General features: G+C 38.9%; 2 protein-coding genes across 4 annotated transcripts; one reads left to right on the top strand and one right to left on the bottom strand.

The window, feature by feature from the left end:
- Positions 1–854: 854 nt before the first annotated feature.
- On the bottom strand, positions 855–6,685 carry LOC101155318 (mitochondrial basic amino acids transporter). 3 transcript variants are annotated; one of them, XM_004083876.4, is made up of 4 exons: positions 6,382–6,685; positions 4,019–4,062; positions 3,809–3,892; positions 855–2,655 (listed from the first exon to the last, which is right to left on the bottom strand). In XM_004083876.4, the coding sequence occupies exons 1-4, from the start codon at positions 6,407–6,409 to the stop codon at positions 1,933–1,935; spliced, it is 879 nt and encodes a 292-aa protein (XP_004083924.1). In that variant the 5' UTR covers positions 6,410–6,685; the 3' UTR covers positions 855–1,932. The 3 variants fall into 3 exon arrangements, with proteins under 3 accessions (XP_004083924.1, XP_023808899.1, XP_023808900.1); XM_023953131.1 differs by having other exon boundaries at positions 6,378–6,487; XM_023953132.1 differs by lacking the exon at positions 6,382–6,685 and adding an exon at positions 4,819–4,855.
- A 2,264-nt stretch (positions 6,686–8,949) lies between these two features.
- On the top strand, positions 8,950–14,454 carry slc25a47 (solute carrier family 25 member 47). The gene is made up of 6 exons (XM_004083774.4): positions 8,950–9,321; positions 9,651–9,694; positions 9,768–9,839; positions 12,123–12,302; positions 12,946–13,210; positions 13,637–14,454. The coding sequence occupies exons 1-6, from the start codon at positions 9,285–9,287 to the stop codon at positions 13,948–13,950; spliced, it is 912 nt and encodes a 303-aa protein (XP_004083822.1). The 5' UTR covers positions 8,950–9,284; the 3' UTR covers positions 13,951–14,454.
- The last annotated feature ends 7,642 nt before the right edge of the window (positions 14,455–22,096 follow it).

The following is a 22,096-nucleotide window of genomic DNA, read 5'->3' as shown; positions in this document are numbered from 1 at the left end:
ATTGAAAAACCTATTAAGTGTAAAAAAAACGTATCAAAATAACTTTTCACTGCAGATACTGATGGATTCTTTTTCAGCTCTGGTTTTTTCAATCAAAAAGTTCCTCAGGAAGACGTTATCATGATGTGCCAGAAGAGTTTGGGAATGACATTGGAATTTCCATCTTCTTTGATTTTTAGGCAGTACAAACAAATCTTTCCAAAGTGGACTTCTGCTCTTCAGTCAGTTGACAGGACTCAGAAATCTCATGCGCGCTTTCAGAATGTCGTTTGAAGCACCAGCGGACTTTGGCAATACCAAAAAAAAGAAGAATCCACCGGTTTCTTCTGAACATACTAGTACTTAACATCTAGACAGAACTTTCAGCTTTACAAGTATTTCGTGTGATTTTAACTCATTTGAGATTTGGATTTTCCACCACTGACCAGGAAATTCTAATTATAAATCAAAGTGTATTCACTCACTTAAATCAGAATTTCAATTGAATTAAATCAAGTGAGTGTATTCTCAGTGAGAAATAGGAATGTCAAAATGTGCCACATTTGGGAACCAAGACGGCTGCCAAAAAGACCTTGAAAATGTTGGCATTGGTTTCTAAAATCCTTGTGTGATAACTTTTCCAAAACTGCATAGTTTATATATAATCCTCTAAAACTGCAGACAGATCTGTTTTTCTAAAAACCCCACAGACCTGATGATTTGGTCCACTTTCATTGTGGGTCCAGTCTTACGGGTGCAATGTGAATGCAAACACGTGAATGTGGGATATTTCCCGACATTCTTTCATCCAAATATTTATATGCAAATGCATTATAAAAACAATCAATAGTCCTTTTTTTAAAATCACAATCTGCTCAAGAATTCAATTTTTTGTTTATTTTCAACAGATTAATAGAGAAAGATTTTCAGATATATAGACTTTAATGGAATAGCTTTTTAACAATTACAGTTCAATGAAAAATATGGTCTTTAAATATAGAAATTATATGTTCTGTTCACTCCTGTACAAATTGCATCTTTCATAATGAACTCTGCTTCTTAACTGGGGATACCAGCCAGTGTTGAGACAGAGATCCAGCAGAACTAAACAGGTCTTTGGGCTTTCAGAACCGCTTACATTCAAAGTAGCTGGTTGGACTTCAGACAATGACACTTGTAAATAACATCAGTTCCTTTAGGTATGAACTAAAGAAGATTTTTAAATTAAAGTTAAGTGGAAAATCATTTAGAAACAGTGCATCAATACACAACAATGGACCGTTCCATTTCATAAATATCTTCAATCTTTGACCTTATTGAAGTCTAAAAACACTTAAATAACCTTAAATGTTATACTTTACAACTTTTAACCAGATATCCCCAAACACAAAAAACAGTAAAATAACCGTTAGTCTGGTTGGAAAATCAGAACCACAACAATCTTCTTATTCCTAAAATGCAATACAGCAAAGGTGGAGAAGCTGAAGTTCTGTGTGGGCGGAGCTCGCTCACTCCTCAGTGATGAAGAGCTACATGTTTTGATTGGAGATTTGGCATTTTTCCTCTGCTAACACATCACTTCATCTTCTTCACACCAAAATGGAATTATAAAGAACAGGTATGTTACTTAGATTGGTCATTTTATGGAGACATATTGCACACTTTTCTTCTTTAGGGTATACAGTCGAAAGGGTATGGAAGAGAATACTTTCCAGCGTCGATACACAATAAAGGGTTAACTATAGCCTTAAGGTTCCACGCCTTCAAAAACATTTAATACTTGGAAACTTATAACTTTAATTGTTACTTAAAGACAAAGTAAGGAATGAGACGTTTGCTGCTTCCCAGCTGGACTGGTCAGCAGAACACAGACGGGTCATGCAGGTCTAAAGTGCAAAAGGTTTCAGCTGCCGTTACATTTTGGAGTGCTGGTTCTGGGTTCTTCCTGTGCCTTCACAGTCCGGACTGCTGGTTCTGAGGCGCCTCCTCTGCCCCCCGCACGTACATGAGGAAGAGTGTGACGGTGGCGAAGGTGGTGGCGTTGACTGGAAAAGCCCTCAGCAGGGTGGAGGTGAGCCCCCGCGTAAACACCATGTAGCCCTCTTTCCCGATGCTTTGTCGTACGCAGTCCATGATGCTGCTGTAGCGCTGGACCCCGCCTGCCCCGTCCATCTGCAGCCGTGATTTGATGACGTCTGCGGGGTAGGTGACGATCCAGGAGGCGATGCCGGCCATACCGCCGGCGAAAAGCAGTTTGGGGATGATGAAGCGGCTATCGGGCTCACAGCCCAAGCTGCGAGTCAGCACGTCGTACGACCAGAAATACGCCCCGAAGCCGGGGGTCTCCCGGATCAGTGTGGTGACCATGCCCCTGTTGACCCCCCGCACACCCTCCTGTCTGTAGATGTGCACCAGACAGTCCAGCGAGCTCCTGTAGGTCTTCCTGGAGGCCTTCTTCTCCCCTATGCCCTGCATCTGCATGCGGGTTTTGGCTAGTTCCACAGGGCAGCACACCACGCACTGGATGGCCCCCGCTGCTGCCCCGGCAAAGAACTGGTTTGTGGGCGTGTCCTCTTCGAGGAAGCGCATGGTGTTCCCGTGCACGCCAAACACTATGGCGTTGATGACGGTGAGCCCCATCATAGGAGATCCGATGCCCTTATACAAACCCAGAACCTGCAGTGAAACATGGCGTCACTAACAAAACCACACGTGTCCCCGCCTAGGCCCTACCTCCACCTGTCTGCGGCATTGACTGTATGTGAGGACTGGACTGAGTGATCCCTACCCATGGCGTTCCAAACAGAAAGTACCTGCTGGCTCCAAAAAGCCAAAAAGTCTATTGAGAAGCAGATGAGAAGCAATAAAAAAAGAAGTTAACAGTATTCTATTTGTCAGAACAACCATTCCTGGTGATCTTTTTAACTTGTTTCTGATAACCCTAATATCTTTTCATGATGTTTTTTGCTGTGGTGCAAGTTATTCAAGCTACAAACTGACCAATCAGGTGCCTCAATAAGAGTAGGTAGCCTCGCATCGAACATTCGAAGAGTTTAACAGATTCTCTCCAGCCCACTTCTATTGAAAGGGACGTGGCCTTCTACTATGATCACTCCTAAATTGAGAGTGGTTGCCATAGCAACGTAGCCTCAGACCAACACGGAGAACCTCTGGTCCAACATGGCAATGGACATATCGTGGTAAAATGACGACTGAATTGACTTCATGTGGTTGGAACAGGAAGTGAGTCGTTTTCTATGAGTGACATCAAACTCACTCAGTCAAGTTCCCCGATACAGTCAATGCTCTACATGAAAAAAAACTAGCCTTTATTAATTCACAGCGTGAGAAAAAGAAGGTCAGCTTTGCTAAAACCCTGCTAAACTTGACTGTGTTGCTAGGAGACCACAATCCTTTCATCTTTGTGGAAGTTTTCCTGTCGTCTGGCTGCTACATTTCTGAGTGTGACTAAAAATAACAAACATGGCGGAGAGAAGGCTAATTAAACAACATTTTTTACCAAAATAAAACTACTATTAAAGAGTTTTTTATTCACATGACAGTCAGTGTGACGTGTTTATGCTGAAGTTAACTTACAATAGGATTTTTTATAAGTCAGTAATGTCCTGTGAAGAAAATGAGACCTAAAAGCTAGAGAAGACATAAAAACGTTAAATATGGGCAAGAGGTAAAGCTTTATCAACGTACAAATGTCGATAAATATTGAAATGTAATAAATCTAAATGACTTGGATTAGAAATGTTAAAATAATTAGAAAATGATTAGAAAACAATCGTTTTTGGTTAATTAGGGAAAAAAAGCTGCATACCGACTCCTGTCTGATGATGCTCTGGAAGCAGTGGTAGGTCCCCCGGTACAGCGGCTTATCAACAGGCTGGACCTGCAGTCTCACCTGGAGCCAAGCAAACACACTTTTCAGCCGGAGGACTCAGCCAGCAGCTTCATGGGTTGGTAAGAAGGTTAGCAGCACAATGACAGTCAAGGTGAAGAAATAAACAGGTAAGAAGTTCCTGCTCACCTTCACTGTGTCGAACGGGTGTCCGACTAAAACGCCAGCAGCACCTGATGACCAGAGGAATCAGGGTCTGATATTAATTGTCTCTGCCACATCCAAAGCCAACTCCACGCCGACGCCATCAAACTTTAAGAGCACGTCCTCGATTGCTGTTATGCAAACGTGTCCTATGTGAGCCCCCTTCTTTTCTGTCATGTCCCTCTGCAGTCCTGGACTTTAGGGACCTTTTGGAATTCTTCTTTTTGGGATGGTCACATGACATACGGGTTGGCAGCCATTTAGTTGTAAAGTGTGAAATTTGTCCATCTTCAGATTTTCACACAATTTGGGAAAAGAAACGTTTTGTTTGAGCTTCACAAGATTTCACCCACACACCACCATGTTAAGCCTATAGCAACAGGCAATGTTTTGTTGATCTTTGACCTTGGGAAGAGGCCACCATCTTGGATTTTCAACAAAAAAAAGCGTCTCTAGTACCAGCTGTTACAAACCCATCTCCTCCTAACTCCTTCAGCATCCTCTACCGAGGAAAAGATGTTGGTTTGAGAAGTTGTAGATTTTGAACCGTGTCAGCGTGGCGAGCTTGCAAATTAAGCTTTTCCTTGTTGTGCAGATATTTTTTTAATCGGAATATTGTTAAAATTCAATACATACCTTCCTGGCTCAAGCTGAACACAACCAGGTGACATAATATGAACATTTTAAGAGTCTGGGCACAGTTGACAAAAAACCTCCACTGTCACGAAAATCCAAAAGTTTTATTTTGACAATTATTCTAAAAATGAGATAGACCTGTTCATCACCTGCGGGCAACCAGAAGATCACGCCCCCTCCTGCAACCAGGACCCCCACGAACCGACAGCTTCAGTTTCATTTTCAAACTTGCTTCAAACAGGAGTTTCCATTCACACTAAGAGAAGACACTCAGTTTATAAAACATTTTTTTGCAGTTGTTTAATTTTTTTTTAATTTGAGTTACATTTTAGGAGAAGCTTTAAGTTTTTTTTCTTTTCTTTTTTTCATATTTGACATCCTAAGCGTTTTCTCAAAGGGGTGGGGTCTTTTGATTGACAGGTATTCAGTCAAGTATTCAGTTTTGAAGGAGTGGGTTTCATCAAAGACTAGTTAGGTCAAGTTATGAAACTTTATTTTGCTGAAAACAACACTTTAAGTTAAAAATAAAATAAAATAAACAATAACTAGCTTTAAATCCTCAAAAAAAAAACAAAGCAAATAGTGAAATTCCCACAAACTTCTGGTTTAAATCCAGTCATTGGTAAGGCAATAAGGATTACTAGACACCAAAATGTCAATCAAAGTAAAACCAATTTTATGTTTTATTAATAAAGATCAGTCACTACATCTAGCTGAGGAGAATCTGTCAATCAAACATCTCAAATGTTTAAGGTGGGGGGGCCAGCGGGCACCACATGCTGTTATTGAAGCATCTAATGGCCAGTTTTTAACTTGAATAACTTCAATAGAGAAATAATATCGTCAAAAATATTTAGATTATCGGGAACGTGTTAATAAAATGTATCAGAGCAAGAATGGTTATTCTGACAAATAGAATGAGTAACAGCTGTTTATTTCTCTATAGAAGTCTACGGGATTTTGGCTTCTTGGAGCCAGCAGGTACTTCCTGTTTGAAACACGAGGGAAGGCATCGCTCAGTCCAGTTCTCTTACAGTCAATGCCCCAAACATTTACTTCATAAAATGTCGTAACCAACCCTGCGCTTCTTAGTGGTGAAAAACATCACATTTGATGATGATACAAACTCCTCACTGGCAAACTTACCTGCAACAATAAATGAGTGAACGACAGGGAAACTGGGTTTTAGAGGGGGAGGGGCTCAAAGTCAGAAAAGGACAGTAGAAAAAACACGCTCTGCTTTTTTTGTCCTTTAAACAATAGAGAAATTTAGTACACTTTAAAAAAAAGTACTAATAGATAACTACTCTGCTATTAGACCTGTAAAGGTGAAATTGTCATTTTTTATGTAAATAAATTATTGTTTACATGAGTTTATTCACTTTATCATAGACAAGGAGACATCTAAGCAATAAAACACTGGATACTATTTATTTTGGCACAATTTACTGCATAGTCAACCTGAATCAAATTTAATACAAATGGTAATAGTTTAAACACAGACATCCGACAACTTTCCTCTCCATAATGCTGAAAGTAATAATATTTCATAATATACTGTTGCTGTTTCTCACCGTCTCTCTCAGGCGGCTGAGTCTGAGTTTTATTTTTTGTATCACTAACAGGAATTTCTTAAGGTTAGTGAATGAAAGGAAAGAGTGGATGAAACCATTGAAGTTCTCTTTTGCCGTCAGTGGATGAAACCTACCTACCTCCAAAGCATCCAGCCAAGAAGTCCATCCTCGCGGTCGAGCGCCTCTAGCGGGCGAGTCGAGTATAACACAACCGGCAGACCCGAGTTTTCGTTTCCCGCCGTAGCACTACGACTCTTACTTCAACCCGACCACCTCAGTTGTGTCGGACTAAAACGCTGTGATTTCCCCCCTGTCATTAACAGAGTAGAGTGTGTTGTTTATCCTCCGTTTGTCGGTGCGCTCTTCCGCTAACCTTCAAGGCTGCCAGAACCGCCGATGGGATGACAGTCGAGGCAGACACCCCTGTGTTTTGGACGTTTCTTCTTCCTCGGTTAACTAATTTTGGAAGCGTGTTTCAGAAGCAGTACCGCCACCTAGTGGCAGAAAGACGTAAACAAAGAAACGTCTATTATATTATGTTATATTATATTATATTATATTATATTATATTATATTATATTATATTATATTATATTATATTATATTATATTATATTATATTACATTTTTTCAATGTACTTGTTCAAAGTCAGAAAACATATGGTCACAAACTATAAAACAACTATAATCTCTAAAAATTAAATACTGGAAAAAAGACCAAGCTGCAGGCATGAAAATCAAAATGCAAAAAAGAGCAAAAATGATCTGCAGAAATATTTACCCATCAGTTTGAGACTGTTTCACATTGTTGAAGTTTTTGGACTGAAGTTGTGAGTATTGATGATTGTAAAGCAAGATTTGGTTACAAAATTCTGATAATTTGATTTGAAGTTTAAACTGATTTTAATCACATTTTAGTAGAAAGTCAATAACCCTTAACCTCTTACAAAGATATGTCAGAAAGGTGAACTATGGTTAGAAAAAAAGAAGTTATTGTGCAGTTATTCTTGTGAACTTATTATAATTTATTCACTTTGATATTGTTCCGGGTTATTGCCTGTTACTCCCAATGTTTTTTTTAATTGAATAAAAAATTATTTTGAATTATTATTACAAATTTTCAGGTCATTATTTTTTCCCTACAAAATTTAAAACGTAAAAAAACCCAAACACCATTGGTTTGTAGTCTTTTTCAAAAGAAGTAGTCATCAGTAAAAGATAGCTTTTTAAAGAAAAGAAAACAAAGCATTTGTTAAAAAAACATAGCAGCATTTTTTTAAGTAAAAATAAAAATAAAAGACTACCATGTATCAAAATGATTAAAAAAATATGATTTCATTGTTTAGGTTCCAAGACTTTCATTATTTTGGCATAATAAATACATGTTTATAAAACTATATTTTTTTTGAGTTTTTGAATAGAGAACCGTTCCAACAAATGGTAATTTTTAGAGGAGCCAAATGCATTAAACTATCTTGATGGAATAGATGCCATTTAATAAATAAACAAGAACAAAAACCACTGGTAATCAAAAACTAAAAATTCTGTGAAAAACTGATATTACAATGTTCCAAAGAGCTAAAGACAAGACGATCTGGTACCAACTAAGGAAAACCATTCATTTAACTACAATAAGTCATAACTCACTAACTAACTAAAACTGAAACAATTATGGATGATTACCATGGAAACCTGATGTGACTGGAGGGCAAACACAACAGAAACTCAACAGAAGATAACCTGCACACAAGGCATGACATAATAACAAAAAATAAGAATATTAAATTAAATTTATGACAATATTTTTGGGAAATTTGTTTAAATTTGTGATTTTAAAACCACCTGAACTACCCCCAAGGTTATAGTTATTCGTAGTAGCTACTTACCTACTTCGAACATTAAATTAAAACGTCTATTCGTGGAGTTTTACTGAAGCTGAGAGACAAAAAGAAGTGTTGGAAGCTTGATGATCACTATGGCTGTAAAGGGCTCAGAGTGCGTTAAAGACATACTCTGATCATCTTTTGATGACCCCCCCCCCCCCCCCCCCCACACACACACACACTTTCCTCTCCCCGATGCTGAGAGCTCTCTGTTTACATTCTCTCCTGCTACCTTACAGCCTCTCATACCCCAATCTAACATTACTGGTGCAACAAAAATGGTGAGCAATGATGGAGCTATCCAGCCGTAGAGTTTTGATCCAGATTCCAGCTCAGACCAGGAATACAAAGACGCACGCGGATCTATTGGTCTGACAGTGAGTGCATCGGAATGGAGCGGAGCAGGGAGCTTGTGACCGGCCGACTGTAGCTCCTGCGTCACAGGGGTACAGGTTTTTTCAGACGGCATTTTTTTCATCTGCTACTGATTCACAATGATTTGTATAAAGAAATATTCAAAATACAATTTTAAGCTTAATTTTCTTTATACATGTTCTCCATGAAAAAAGGTCCAAAACACCATTTTCATCAGAGTGTATCTTAATATAGACATTAGCCAACTCTAAAAAAACGTTTAAACATTTTTTTGTGTTTTAAGCATTTTTTCTTTTTTTTGGGCTGCTAATCATGTAAATTTCTTTATTGTGCGATTAATAATGTTATCCAATTTTCTTTAAAAAAATGCAGCCCAGGAAGCACAGCATTTTACATTTCTTTTAAGGAAGCACAAAGTAAACGTCGCTTATTGGTCGACCGCATTTAAAAGAACGTGACGTCAAGATGCAAGTTGATTAAAAAAAAGGCTAAGAATGACTTTGGACAATTGATGTAAAGATTGTTATTCAAAGTTTATGAACTCTTTATTTTTTTATTTAGAGAAGTATATAAAACAGTCGCGTGCAGCACTCGGCTTCTTCTTCGGCTGTCGTTCGGCCAACTTCGAAGTTCGGGTTTATCCGGAGCCACCGTTGACGCGGTCGGTTTTCTGTGACGCTTCACTACACTGTCACGTAACAGCGATGCATTGAAGGTTATCAAACGCCAACGCCGTGTGTTCACTACACGGCGCACCTCGCGTGGAATCTGGCCGGCGGACAGCATGCACATTGCGGATTTCTTGTCTGGGTCGGTAGCAGGTAAAAGACTCCTGGCATTCTTTCCTTCAGCCGAAAACTGGTCTGGTTCTGTCGCAAAACTGCCAGCTGCTTATGACAGAAGAGGTCAGATAAGCACTCGCGGTACTCACAGCCATACACCAGCACGGATTTGACTCATAGAATTATACAATAAAAAGATTTAAATTGAATCATTTTCTATGTAGTTTATTCAGATTATTTTAGTGTAAAACTTTCTTTCAATTTAGAAACTCAGTTAAATAAAAACCTCCAGTCTTGCCTTTAAATGATTATATTTTTCAGTCTGTTTTGCTGTCCTGGCTGATGCTCTTCTCTGTTCTCTCCTGCAGGAGCATGTGGCGTTGCCGTGGGCTACCCTCTGGACACTGTAAAGGTTCAGATCTGTTCTGTCTGCACAGGCCAGCACTGAAGTATATTCCCTAACATGATGCCTTTCCTCCCCTCAGGTCCGGATCCAAACCCAGAAGCAGTTCACGGGATTCTATCACTGTATAGTGGAGACACTGTCAAAGGAAGGGGTATGGAGATCTATAGACCTACTGTGCTGCACCAAGTTATTTTGGGGAATCAGTTTGGGGAGCACTATAGCGTGGAGTCAAAACTTTGTTTGAAGGACAAGAACAAACTGTTCCAGGGAGTATGCTGTGGATTTACAACATGCACAACAATCAGTTCTCTACCAATATCCTTTTTTTATTTAAATGAAAGATTCTTATGGAAATAGAAAGAGACTAAAAATTCTTTCTATTTTATCTTTTTTAACAGAAATAAACCCACAACTACCTTTTGAAATGCTAAAGAAGATGGTTTAATCCCACAATTCTTTGCAGCGACAACATAAACAACATAACAGCAAAAAAAGAACAATATGTACGTTACAAATTTTTTTTTTTTGTAGTTACGTTGCTCGGATGATTTTCCAATTGGCATTTCTGAATAGATTTTAACAGAAAATAAAATCATCATGGCCTATTTTTTACACAAAAACGCAGAAATGGGCTCAAAAAGTGGATTTAACAAGCTGTTGTACAGATTTATACTCGTATTTTGCATAAAGCGACCCTTAGCACTAAGCACAGAATGCTACGTCCACACCGGGCTCGGACCGCTTTCAATAAAAAGCCTATGTAAACGCACAAAATACTCGTTTTGGGCTTCTGGGTTCAACGTTCACGTGTTACTACCCAAGTTTTTAGTTTTTCAGCTCTACTTACAATATATGCTGCGACTGAACGCGTTTAATTCTGACAAATATAACTGAGTGTTCGCTGTTTATTTCTCAATAGAAGTCTATGGGATTTTTGTTTTTTGGGACCAGCAGGGACTTCCTGTTTGGAACACAATAAGAAGAAAAGATATTTGGCAACTTTAGAGCTCATAAAGACGAATGCAAACCAGCTCAATACAAACCAGGGGCTGATTTCACCAGATGAATGGATAGAATAGAATAGAATAGAATAGAATAGAATAGAATAGAATAGAATAGAATAGAATAGAATATCTTTATTTCTATAGCACTTTTCCCAGAGCGAGTCACAAAGTGCTTTACAAAGAGCATAAAATCAAATCAACACACGAAAAAACGCAATAAAATACAATAATAATAATAGTAAAACAAAACACAGTAAAACATGGCAAAACTAGGACTAAATCAACTAAAAGCTCTTCTAAATAAAAACGTCTTGACCTGAGATTTAAAACACTCACACGGAGTCAATCTGACGCAACGACAATGGGAGGGAGTTCCAAAGACGAGGAGCAACGGCTTGAAATGACAGATCTCCTCTGGTCTTAAAACGGGTTTTTGGAGTGCTTAAAAGAGGCCCGAAGAGTATGGGGTTAAAAGGTCAGATAGGTACGTGGGAGCTTGACCATGCAAGGCTCTATAAACTAAAAGTAGAAATTTGACAGGTAACCAATGTAAAGCAGACAACATCACATGATCAGTTCATCTAGAACAGTGTTTGGTTCAGACCAGCCTCTTCACACCAAATGTATCTGTAGTTGCAAATCCTTAAAGTAAAGCTAAAAATGCCTAAATGTATTTGAACCAAATGAGGTCTTAAAAAATAAGTGTCTAAAGCTCAAAGGGAATTTCCTTCATGTCTGTCAACACATTTAACTCAATTTAAGAAGAAAACTTTCCCAGAAGGCGCTGCTATAAGGTCAGTAGAGGTTACATGCTAGCTAAACAGCTAATACATCTACGTGGAAAAAATAAAGAGGAAGAATGTTCTAAAAAAATGTATATTGGTGGTTAAAACTAGGGTTAAAATCTCTAAAATGCTAACTTTATTGATTGCTTTAGGTGCTAACATGATCACTTTTTTATTTTTTATTTATTCCTTTAGTGTCTGTGACAGATTTTTTAATCACAAAATGTTACAGGAAAATAAAACCCTTTCTGAGTCTTAAAGTTTTCCTTGTAAGTTTTTCCAACAAATTCTGTAAAATTGTGAAATTTTGATGTAAATTGTGATGCTAATAAACTATAATAAAAACGTGAATAGTTCAAATTTAGTAAAATATTTACAACAAAACTTTTCTGTACATAGTAATCAAACACTAACACGATCACTTCCTCATATTTTCGGAACAGAAATGATGTCACTATTTCTAAAAGTTGGACATTAAAGGCTTTGTTTTTTTTGTCTTTACTTAGTAAAGGATTGCATGTACTTTTGTTAAACTTAACATCATGTGCAATTTCTTTAAATTTAAGCTATTTTTTTTTTTTTTTTAATTTTACTTGTTTTTTTGGTGCCTTATTATTATTAATTTTGCCTTTTGTTTAATTTCAGGTCCATGGCTTCTTCAAGGGGATGCTTCTCCCCATGACTACAGTCTCCATGACCTCCTCGGTGGTCTTCGGCACATACAGGAACTGCCTGCAGTGCCTGAGACAGGCCCGCGGGGGCAACAGGGGCACAAACACAAAAAGGGAGGTCTTCCTGTCTGGACTGGCAGGGGGCGTGGCTCAGGTAAGAGTATGTGCTGTTCCCCTCAAACCCCCAACTGTTGACTGTATATGATAACTGGACTGAGCAACCACATCCACTGGCATTCCAAACAGGAAGTACCTGCTGGCTCCAAGAAGCCAAAATCCCATAGACTTCTAAAGAGAACTAAACAGCAAATACTCCATCAGAATAACCATTCTTGATCTGATACAGTTACTTCTTCTTGATAATCCTCGTTTTTAAAATGATTTTCTGTAGTGCAAGTTACTCAAGTTTTAAACTGACCAATTGGATTCTTCAATAAACGTAGGTGGTGACCACTAGCCTCCACATCAGATATTTAAAACTTTTGATTGACAGAGTCTCCTTCAACTGGTAGGGGTGTGGACTTCCAACAAGCTTCCTCCTGATTGATGACAGTGGTTGTCATTAAAAGAATAGTTAATACAAATTTTGGACCATTTACTGCTTACTGGCGTCGTCTGGCTCCAACATGGCGATTTCCGTGTTGTGAAAAAATAGAAACTGAATGTACCTAATTTCGTTGGAGCCAGAAGTAAATCATCTTCAATGGATGACGTCACACCCACTCAGTTCATTTCTCTCACGGTCAATGGCCCCATCATAGAAAGGTGTGCACATAATCTTTCTTCCTCCCTCTCAGGTGTCAGTCATGTCACCTGGGGACATCGTCAAAGTGCGCCTGCAGTGTCAAACAGAGTCCAGGCAGCGAGGACTCCAAAAGCCTGGTCCAAAGTACCTGGGTCCAGTGCACTGTCTTCTGCACATCATCAGAGAGGACGGCCTCAGGGGGCTCTACAGAGGAGCCCTGCCACTCACGCTGAGAGACGGTCCTTCCTACGCCACCTACTTTTTGACTTACACCACCCTCTACGACTGGCTGTCAGGCAGCAGCAAGAAAAAACCACGTGAGTGGAGAACCAGCATCCTCCTTTTCAGTAAAGACGCTCCATCATCAGCTGCAAACCTGAAGCAGACATTTCAGAGGATTCAGACCTCCAAGTCTTCTGCCTTAGTCACAGCTGCCCTTACAGGTAGATACGTGGGCAAACCTGTACGGGGGACACGGGTGGGCCACACAAAATATGAAGATTGCATAGTCCCGCACATTATAGTTTTTTAGTAGTTAGGGAGTGGGGAGTGCCCAAGACAGACCTGCACTCCTCTTAAGGTCCAGCCACTCCTCTCTGCGATCCTCCACGGGCCGGGTCAACCCAAAAACCTACCGCACCTGTACGGCTCAGTGTCCTTATGGGTGTATACGACTAAAGCATATGCAGCAGGTGGTGATGATCAATGTCCACGTCTTATTTTTGCCATGTTCTCGCTTCCAGACTGGACAGGTGTGATGCTGGCCGGTGGGATAGCAGGAATGGCGGGTTGGACTGTGGCAACGCCGATGGATGTGGTCAAAGCTCGCCTGCAGATTGACGGCATGCATGGGACGCAGCGCTACAAAGGCTTTGTCCACTGCATCACCGAGACCCTGAGAACCGAGGGAGCTGGAGTCTTCTTCAGAAGCTTAGGCATCAACTGTCTGCGCGCCTTTCCTGTCAACATGGTGGTGTTCTTCACCTACGAGGTTCTGACCGGGTTCCTCACGTCTCCTTCTGAAAACGTGGGCTCGCCTCCTTTGGGGTTAGAATAATACCAGCAGGGAGTCTTCTTCACTCTGCAAGGACTTCTGACATGTTTGTTTGCACAAATGTTATAAGAGATGTGACATAATCATTCAGGAGAAATTTGAGCTCTGGCGTTACCAGACTGTATGAGGATCAATCTGACCACTAGGTGGCAGACCTGACCAACCTTTAAAGTACATTTTCTAAAGACACAAAAATTCTACAGTTTATGTGTCCCAATGGATGAATGTTATGGCCAGTTTGATGCAAACATAGTGTTGCATTAAAAACAGGAGTTACATTAAGGAGAAAAAGATTATCAAAATAAGAGTTTATGTATTTGCTGTCTGTGGACTGATTCTGCTGTCCTGGGTTTGCTTTCAAAGGCTTTAGGAAAATAGAAAACTCTGGATTCAGAATTTTTGTGTATACTGTGTGTCTGAATGTCATTTTTTGTGTAATTTATTTTAAAAAGGATTTAGCTTGAAATCTCTGTTGTGCCTTCCAAAATAAAAGTTTTGTTTTTTAAATAGTTATTTTAATGGAGTGAAAGAGAAAGAGGAAGAAGCAGATGAGTTTTAGGACATTTAAAATATTAAAGCATAATTTACTGGTGTGGGGGAGAAAAACTTTAACCCGTTCAGGCCAATGGATGCTTTAAACTGCCCCAGCTCCAAAATTAGCTTAATTTACTGTAGCATCTACTTGAAAGCAATATATGTGATTTTTATTTTATTTCATTCAGGTGTCAAGAGATGAACAAAAAATTAGTTAAACATGCACTTTTTTTTAATCTTAAACAACTAGATAGCAAGAGGTCAACAGTTTATAACCTCAGGGTGTTTTTTTCTTTTTTACATTTTTGACTCAATTTTGATTTGGCAGGAATTCTTAACACATTTCTCAACTGCCTGAATCTAGCACCAAAGAAAAACTGAGACTATTGTTTTCTGGAGAAAGGATCAGGTAAGCTTTAACACCTGTCAGAATCAAACAGATTACCGAACAGCTTAGTGTGAAACCACTTTCAAAAAGCAGCGTCACAGGAAATCACCCATCAGACTTCGGTTTGTCTACGCCCAACCAGCTCCTTGAGATTTACCACCTGTGCTTTTTTCAAGAGAAACTTTGTCCTGCGGATTGGATGGTTCAGGTGATTCTAGATCCCGACTCAGTGACCACACCTGATCCAGGTTTTCAACAGCAGGTAGAGGAAGGATTTCTGGAAAACAAGTTGACTTTTTCAATCAATCTCCTCCAAGCCATGTCTTCTGTTGCTTTCAGAATGTGTTCAGTTTACCGAATTTAGACAAATCTTAGATCACAATCAGATCTTTGATCTCATTCCTTAATATGGACAAATTTTTCTACAAATGTTGGAATTTTCAGGGTTTAAAATGTATAAAGTGTGTAGTGAAGGGTTTTAACGGGTTAAAACATCTGTAATTCTACTTCACAGATTTCACCTATTGTGGGATATTTATGGCACATATCCAAAAAATATATATTTTTCATTTAAAAACTGTAAAAATTAAGATGTCAAAAACTAAACATTCAAAACCAAATATAGCTAAAACAGCTAAAAAAATCTTGGTTTAAATTCGCACAAAAGAGGGTTACTGAAGATAAGAAAAAATGTAAACCTCAAAAATGAAATATGCAAAATTCACAGGGATTTTTGTTGATTTAAAGCTGTTTATTCCTCTGAGATGAAAAAAAAATGCTTTCTTCACCTGCTGGAAATATTAGTCCTGGCTGTGTGGTAACCTCATGCAACAAAAGCCGTCCCAAATCTCTTCTATTGCATTATAATTGTGTTTATTGTAATTATGAATCATAATGTCCATTAAACTAAATCGCAAGGAACCAGTCTGTCGTAGTAAACGGTTGAATGTGATGTAAAATTACACAAACCCTCCGGTAAAGTTTCAAGCTAACTCCTGTGTAAATATCTGAAAATATGACAGTTTTTTTTATAGTGGCATGGGATCTGGTGACGTCAATGGCTACAAAATTGTGACTTGTTGTTGAATAACGGGGAACAGATATGGGGCTTTAATTAAAAGCAGTGAACAAAGGCAACATTCAATGGTGGTGTTGTTTCCCAGCGTGCGGCACAATTCCTAGAATTTTAGCAAGTATGCCATTGTGGAGGAGCTCAATTCATCAACCTCAGTGCCGGCTTGGAACTGCATTAAAAGGCTTGGCAAACTCCACTCCGCTCTATGTTTGGCCAAACTGTTAACCCGTGCAGCTTGAATGCTGTGAACTCCACATAACTTCTCATAATTGCTCTGTTGGATCACTTTTAATTAACTGCAACATCCAGTCTAATGAGCTGTGCACGTGTGAGAGTGGATTCGCAGATGCACAACAACAAACCAGAACTATGTCTAAAAACACTGCTGTTTTTTTGTTGTTCTTGTTTACAACGCTTACTCCAAAGGCTTCGCACCCATGGGGTCTCATCGAACATGACCTCACCTCAGACGCTCACTAAATCCTGCCTTAAATTAAATCATTTCAGCTGAGTTGTTTATAAAAGATCTTTATTGCTTTCACAGCGGGAATAATCTTGAGCCAATTACACATGTACGACAGATGTAATTATTACAACCTCGACACATATTTGATGTGGATTCGGTTCACTCACAGAGTTCCCGAATGCAGAGGCGTCCTGCTGTTGGAAAATCTGTGAGCTGCTTGGTGGTTCTTCACATCTTTTCCTGAAAAAGCTTTTAGGATCTGGTTGTTTCAGCAGTTGGCGGTTTTGGTTTTGTCCCCCTGAGAACACAAGCTTGGGACAGAATGAAACAAAGGTTTTGGATGAACTTAGAAAGATTTGAAGTTTGCCTTTAGGTTTTCGACTTTAGCAACATTTTTTTTTTAATTGTTGTTGCAAAAAATAGTTAAAGTCCTAGTAGTTGATTAACACCTGAGTGTGAAATTTGCTCTCCCTGAACCACTCCTCTGGATGAACTGCCCATATCATAATCCCACCACCACCATGCACATCTACAACATCTGAAAACCAACATGCTGTCTGCCATCAGCCCTGAACGGTGTAAACCCGGATTCCCCTGTGAGGAGAACACCTCTCCAACGTGCCAGACGCCATCGACGAAGGGAAATCTGGTCAATACCCCGAAGAGGACAACGTGCATGCAGATGAGCTTCTCTGAGACGGTTTCTGACAGTTTGTGCAGAAATTCTTTGTTATGCAAATGGATAGTTTCTCAGATCATCTTAGAGGTGACCCTGCTGGACGTGGAGGTCCTGGGCCGGTGTGGTTACACATGGTCTGTGAGGCTGGATAGATGTGCTGCCAAATCCTCCAAAACGCCTCTGGAGACAGCTTGTGGTAGAGTTATGGACATCTAGTTCATGAGCAACAGCTGTGGTAGTGTTAGGGGTTCAACCACCTGCAGCTCAACAAAAGAGTTTGGATCAATGACAGAACGTTTACTTTTAGAAAACTGATTCTAAGTCTTGCATTCCTCATTTAAACTGTTTGATACTGAATGAAAACACCAAAAACACTGTGCAGTTACTAGTTGCTATGGAAAATCGTGAAATGTAGTTTGACGAAGCATCATAAAAATGTGGTAGAAATACATTCTTCAGTTCTAAATGTACTATATGCTGTGGTTGATATGGGATTTTTGAATTTTGAAAGAGGTGTTCAGTCTTATGTAGAATGACAACATTTGCTTTAAGTGTTTAATTTGAAACGCACATTAAAAAAAATACAAATTTTGAAAGAATCCTCACTGTTCAGTTTGTGAATCATAAAACACTGACTGTTTCCCAAAACCTCTGGAAAGCTTCATTTTGTTGTCGAAAAGCGGTGCTTGGTAACAACCACTGAGATCCTCTTACCAACTGTCATTTGGGCTATTTCAGGAGCTCTGCACTCCCCTGTTGCTGACGTGTGCTGCTGGGTAAATCTGCAGCTCCGGCAGCCTGGGCCTGCAGCCTCAGATAACATCAATCTGAAAAGAAAAAAAAAGAATAAAAGGGGTAAGGAAGAAAAGGTAATGTAAAGAAACCGACGTTAAATGAATTAGCAATTGTTCACAGGGACAGAAAATGTAAATTTAGGTCTTTGATAAAAACAGGGTAATTAATGTCAAATTTTTTACAAACCTGTTTTAATAAGAAATAAAGCATGGCGTGCTGAGTACGAGGGAGAAGTTGAAGTCTCATCATTCTGCAGGTGCTTCAGTTCCCTTTAACAAATCTTAGAAAAAAAAGCTCTGAAGATGCTAGATGAATAGTATTGTAAAGCTGGATGATTCAATTTTTATGATCTTTAATATGGTCAGAATATTATAGAACAAGCAAAGCAATTAGCTGCAGATATTTACAGCACTATGCAGGTTTTCATAAAAAAAAGGAAACATGCATATTTGATTATTGGGGGAGATTTTAATAACGGTCAAAATAATCGTGTGGACAGGTTTCCAGAAAGAGCTCAAAACTCACATTTTAAATCGTCTGCTTTCTTAATTAATTACTTTCCCTTATTGAACAATTGCGTTTTTTCAATCCGCATAGCAAAGAGTTTACCTGGAGTAACTCTCATAAAACTCTACAATCAAGAGTAGATTTATGGTTAACATCCTGTAATTGTCTACAATATTTAACTAATATTTCACATGGTTATGCCCCCTTTTCTGATCACAAAATGATATCTATTCAACTAAATGGTTTAAAACACAAAACTAACATCAAATTAAGAGGATATCTGAAATTGAATAATAAATTACTTGAAGATGAACCTTTTGAAAATTCACTTGGACAAGAAGCAAGACACATTTGGAAATAAAAAGATGAGTGCTACGCAGGAATGGGAATTTTTAAAAAATTTAAAGTTAGATTGATAGCAACTAAATGTAGTAAAACTCAAAAAAAAGAAAAAAAAATGCTGCATAGGGCGCCGTCATGCGATCTACAACAAAATGGCTTGAAAATGTTGAAAAAATACTAGCTACTCGTTTGCTTTAGAAAAATGAATTTATAAAAGAAATTCAATTACCAAGTTGAAAATTGATAATGGTATTTGGACTGACCCCACAGAAATTACAAAACATGTTAAAATTCTATGAAGAATTGTATATATTAAGATTTAACCCTTGTGCCATCATAGTTGACCCCACCCTTGCATTGACGTGTTCTCCCTACCATGACAAAGGTGGATAAAGGTGGAAAGATTTCATGTAATCCATGGACACCAGTGAAGATCACAAATCATTGAAGAAAAAAGGTTCAGAGCACTGTCTAGTGGGGTCTAGATGACCCAACTCCCTATGTTAAAGTGCCTAGGATAGCACAAGGGTTAATGTGAGTAATCAGTTTGGTGTAATTCTGCCTATTATTCGTTTTTCTACTTTAAACCTTTTTTCTTCAATGATTTGTGATCTTCACTGGTGTCCATGGATTACATGAAATCTTTCCACCTTTATCCACCTTTGTCATGGTAGGGAGAACACGTCAATATAAGGGTGGGGTCAACTAAGATAGCACAAGGGTTAATGAAACATTTGGTTTCGTAATAGATATAATATAAATATTCTCTGTAGATCTAATGATAAAAAGGTTCAATCTTCTTAAAAGTTTTTGTTCTGCGACAATTTTAATGTGGGGATAGATTCATAGCGGCTTCCTGTAAACATTATCGCAGTTTCATTCATTTTCGTGTGTTGCTAGGTCCGAAATGGACACATCAAGAGAGTCCTTGATGATGAACTCCGGTCACACGTGATGGAAATTGACAGAGCAAACGTTTGGTGGGTTTTTTCAATTCCTTATTTACTGCAGTACAGATTAGAGATGTTAAATAAATAAACATGTTGTTGTTTATAAAGAACAACCAACTCATCCTTGCTTCTTTCATGCATTTACAATCTCCGCCTTCCTGCAGCACCACATGCATCCCGTGTCCTGCAGACCCCAAGAAGACAAGACCTGTCTTGTGTTGCTGAACGCCGTAATTGCCATCATTCATTGCAATGCCTTTGTCTCCAATTGACTACTCAGGTCTAAGATGACCAAAACGTTCACCGGTGGATCAGAGCGAGTACCGGTGCCTGTCAAAGTAAGACCAAAGTAATTACCTTCAGTTACACCATGCCCTTGAAGCTAGACGACGGCTGGCATTTTAAAAAATAATTTCTAAACATTTAGAAGTTTCAGACCTCTTTGACATGTAATTGAAATTATTGAGAAAAGCCCAACAACAAGTCAATAATAATAATAATAATAAATACTAATAATAAATCGATTATAAGTCAATAAATAGTAATAGTAAATAAATAAATAAATAATAATAAATAAATTAATAATAAGTCAACAGAAAGTCCAAAAGTCAACAATAGATTTAGACCTGAAAAAAACAAAGAAAAACAATAGATTTACCGATTCATGTGATTGATCAATTTGTGTAACACAGATGGTATGGTGCCGGGTTTCAAGCGAACAATCTGGCCTCTTATCAAAATCTGTTTCCACATCATGTTTTGAACATAGCCAGACTGTATTGTTAGTTGGTAACCACAGTGATCCATCTGGGTTAACTCTTTTTATTGCTAAGGCCCACTTTTTCCTGAAGTCTGAATCCATTTGAAACCTGCAAGAAAAGTTCAGTCACTGAGTCAGAAATTTATAAATCTTTATTACTATAATAGCCTAGTCATAGTATACTGTATATAGGTTTAACAAAATAAAGTTTACATTTATGTCGACAGCAAATTATACGTACATCATGCAGCATGTTGATAATAGCACTGCAGCATCATACATGTCACATGTGTACTATTAATGAAGCCCCTGCAGCTTTAAAACAATAGAATTATAGTACCTACCTGTGAAATGTTATGCCTTCCTCCTTCATGGACTCATTTATCCAATTTTGGCAGTTGAAACAGGCACTATGAACTGGCATTTTGCAAAAAATGTGTTCACATGCATGCACTGCAGCAGTGACTTGACCTCACGAAGATGGCGGTGCTCTCTTTCCATGAAGAACCACGTGATGTCTCCTGTATAGATATAACTCATTGCACAATGCATATCTAACTCCCCCAGCGAGCAGCACCGGCTCCACCCCACGCCACTGCCCCCCACTGCCTGGAAGTAGACCAGCACCTGTCACAGGAAAGGTGAGGCGGACGGTGAAGCCCACGGCTAGCATGGGCAGGACGAACTCCAGAACCGTCAGGTAGAAGTGGGCCGGCAGACCAGAACAGGTAGAGCAGAAGCTCAGCGCTGCTGTCAGCAGAGGAAGACAGAGGTTGGTTTGTTAGTCAGACCGCTGCTCCCCAACAACGTTTTCAGGAGTCCTTTTTTTTTTACTTGATCAGTCGTTTGTCTGCTGAAAACTTTCAAAATTTGTCCTCTGCTTCCAAAAGCTTAGTTGTTTTTTTTTTCCACAAAAGAAACAGAAACAAATAAAACAAAATGCCGATTTCTCCACAAACTCTGGGTTTTGGACCGTTTGGGAAACTCTAGATTCTAGAAGATGACCTTTATGACCTTTAACTGTTTGATTTCCATTCTGACATAGTTGTACTAAACCAAAACTCACTGTCGTCACAAGATGCTGCTTTTTGGATGTCAGCAACAAGCTAGAATTGCCCCAAACTCTCCTCTGTCCCAGTTAAGGCTTTCAAGTCCCACTCCAATGACGCTTTGGGCTCAGCTGCTTTTGTTTCCTGAAAAAATACATTCTAGTTTCCTTCTGTCCTTCCATTTATAGGAATGTGAGAACAAAAGTGGGGCCATTATTATTCCTAATTGTTGTCGTCATTTCGTGTTGGGATTGCTAAACACAAATATTAACGCTAATTGACTCTGACTGAATTAATTTGTTTTAGGGGTCAGCCCCACTTTGCATTAGACTCGCTCAATGAAGCTTCGTCTCCATGACCCCATATAACCTCAGCAGAAATGCTCTGTTTATCTGGCTGCTCCATTTTCACATGCAATGCTTTGTATTGCAACAACATGACTCTAAGTTTTTTTTTCTTATTACATTTGGAGACCACCCGTGCAAACATTTTTTTCCAAAAGAAAATGACATCGAAGGGAATTTTTACCCAATTACCATTTGTCAAAAAAAGCACAAAGCTGCACGCACAATGAGATTAGTCAGTTTGGCCTTCTGTATTGGGG

The sequence above is a fragment of the Oryzias latipes genome, chromosome 24 (genome assembly GCF_002234675.1).
Source record: "Oryzias latipes chromosome 24, ASM223467v1".
NCBI classification, from domain to species: Eukaryota; Metazoa; Chordata; class Actinopteri; order Beloniformes; family Adrianichthyidae; genus Oryzias; species Oryzias latipes.
The sequence above is the reverse complement of the archived record's forward strand: the minus strand, read 5'-3'. Positions and strand labels throughout refer to the sequence as shown.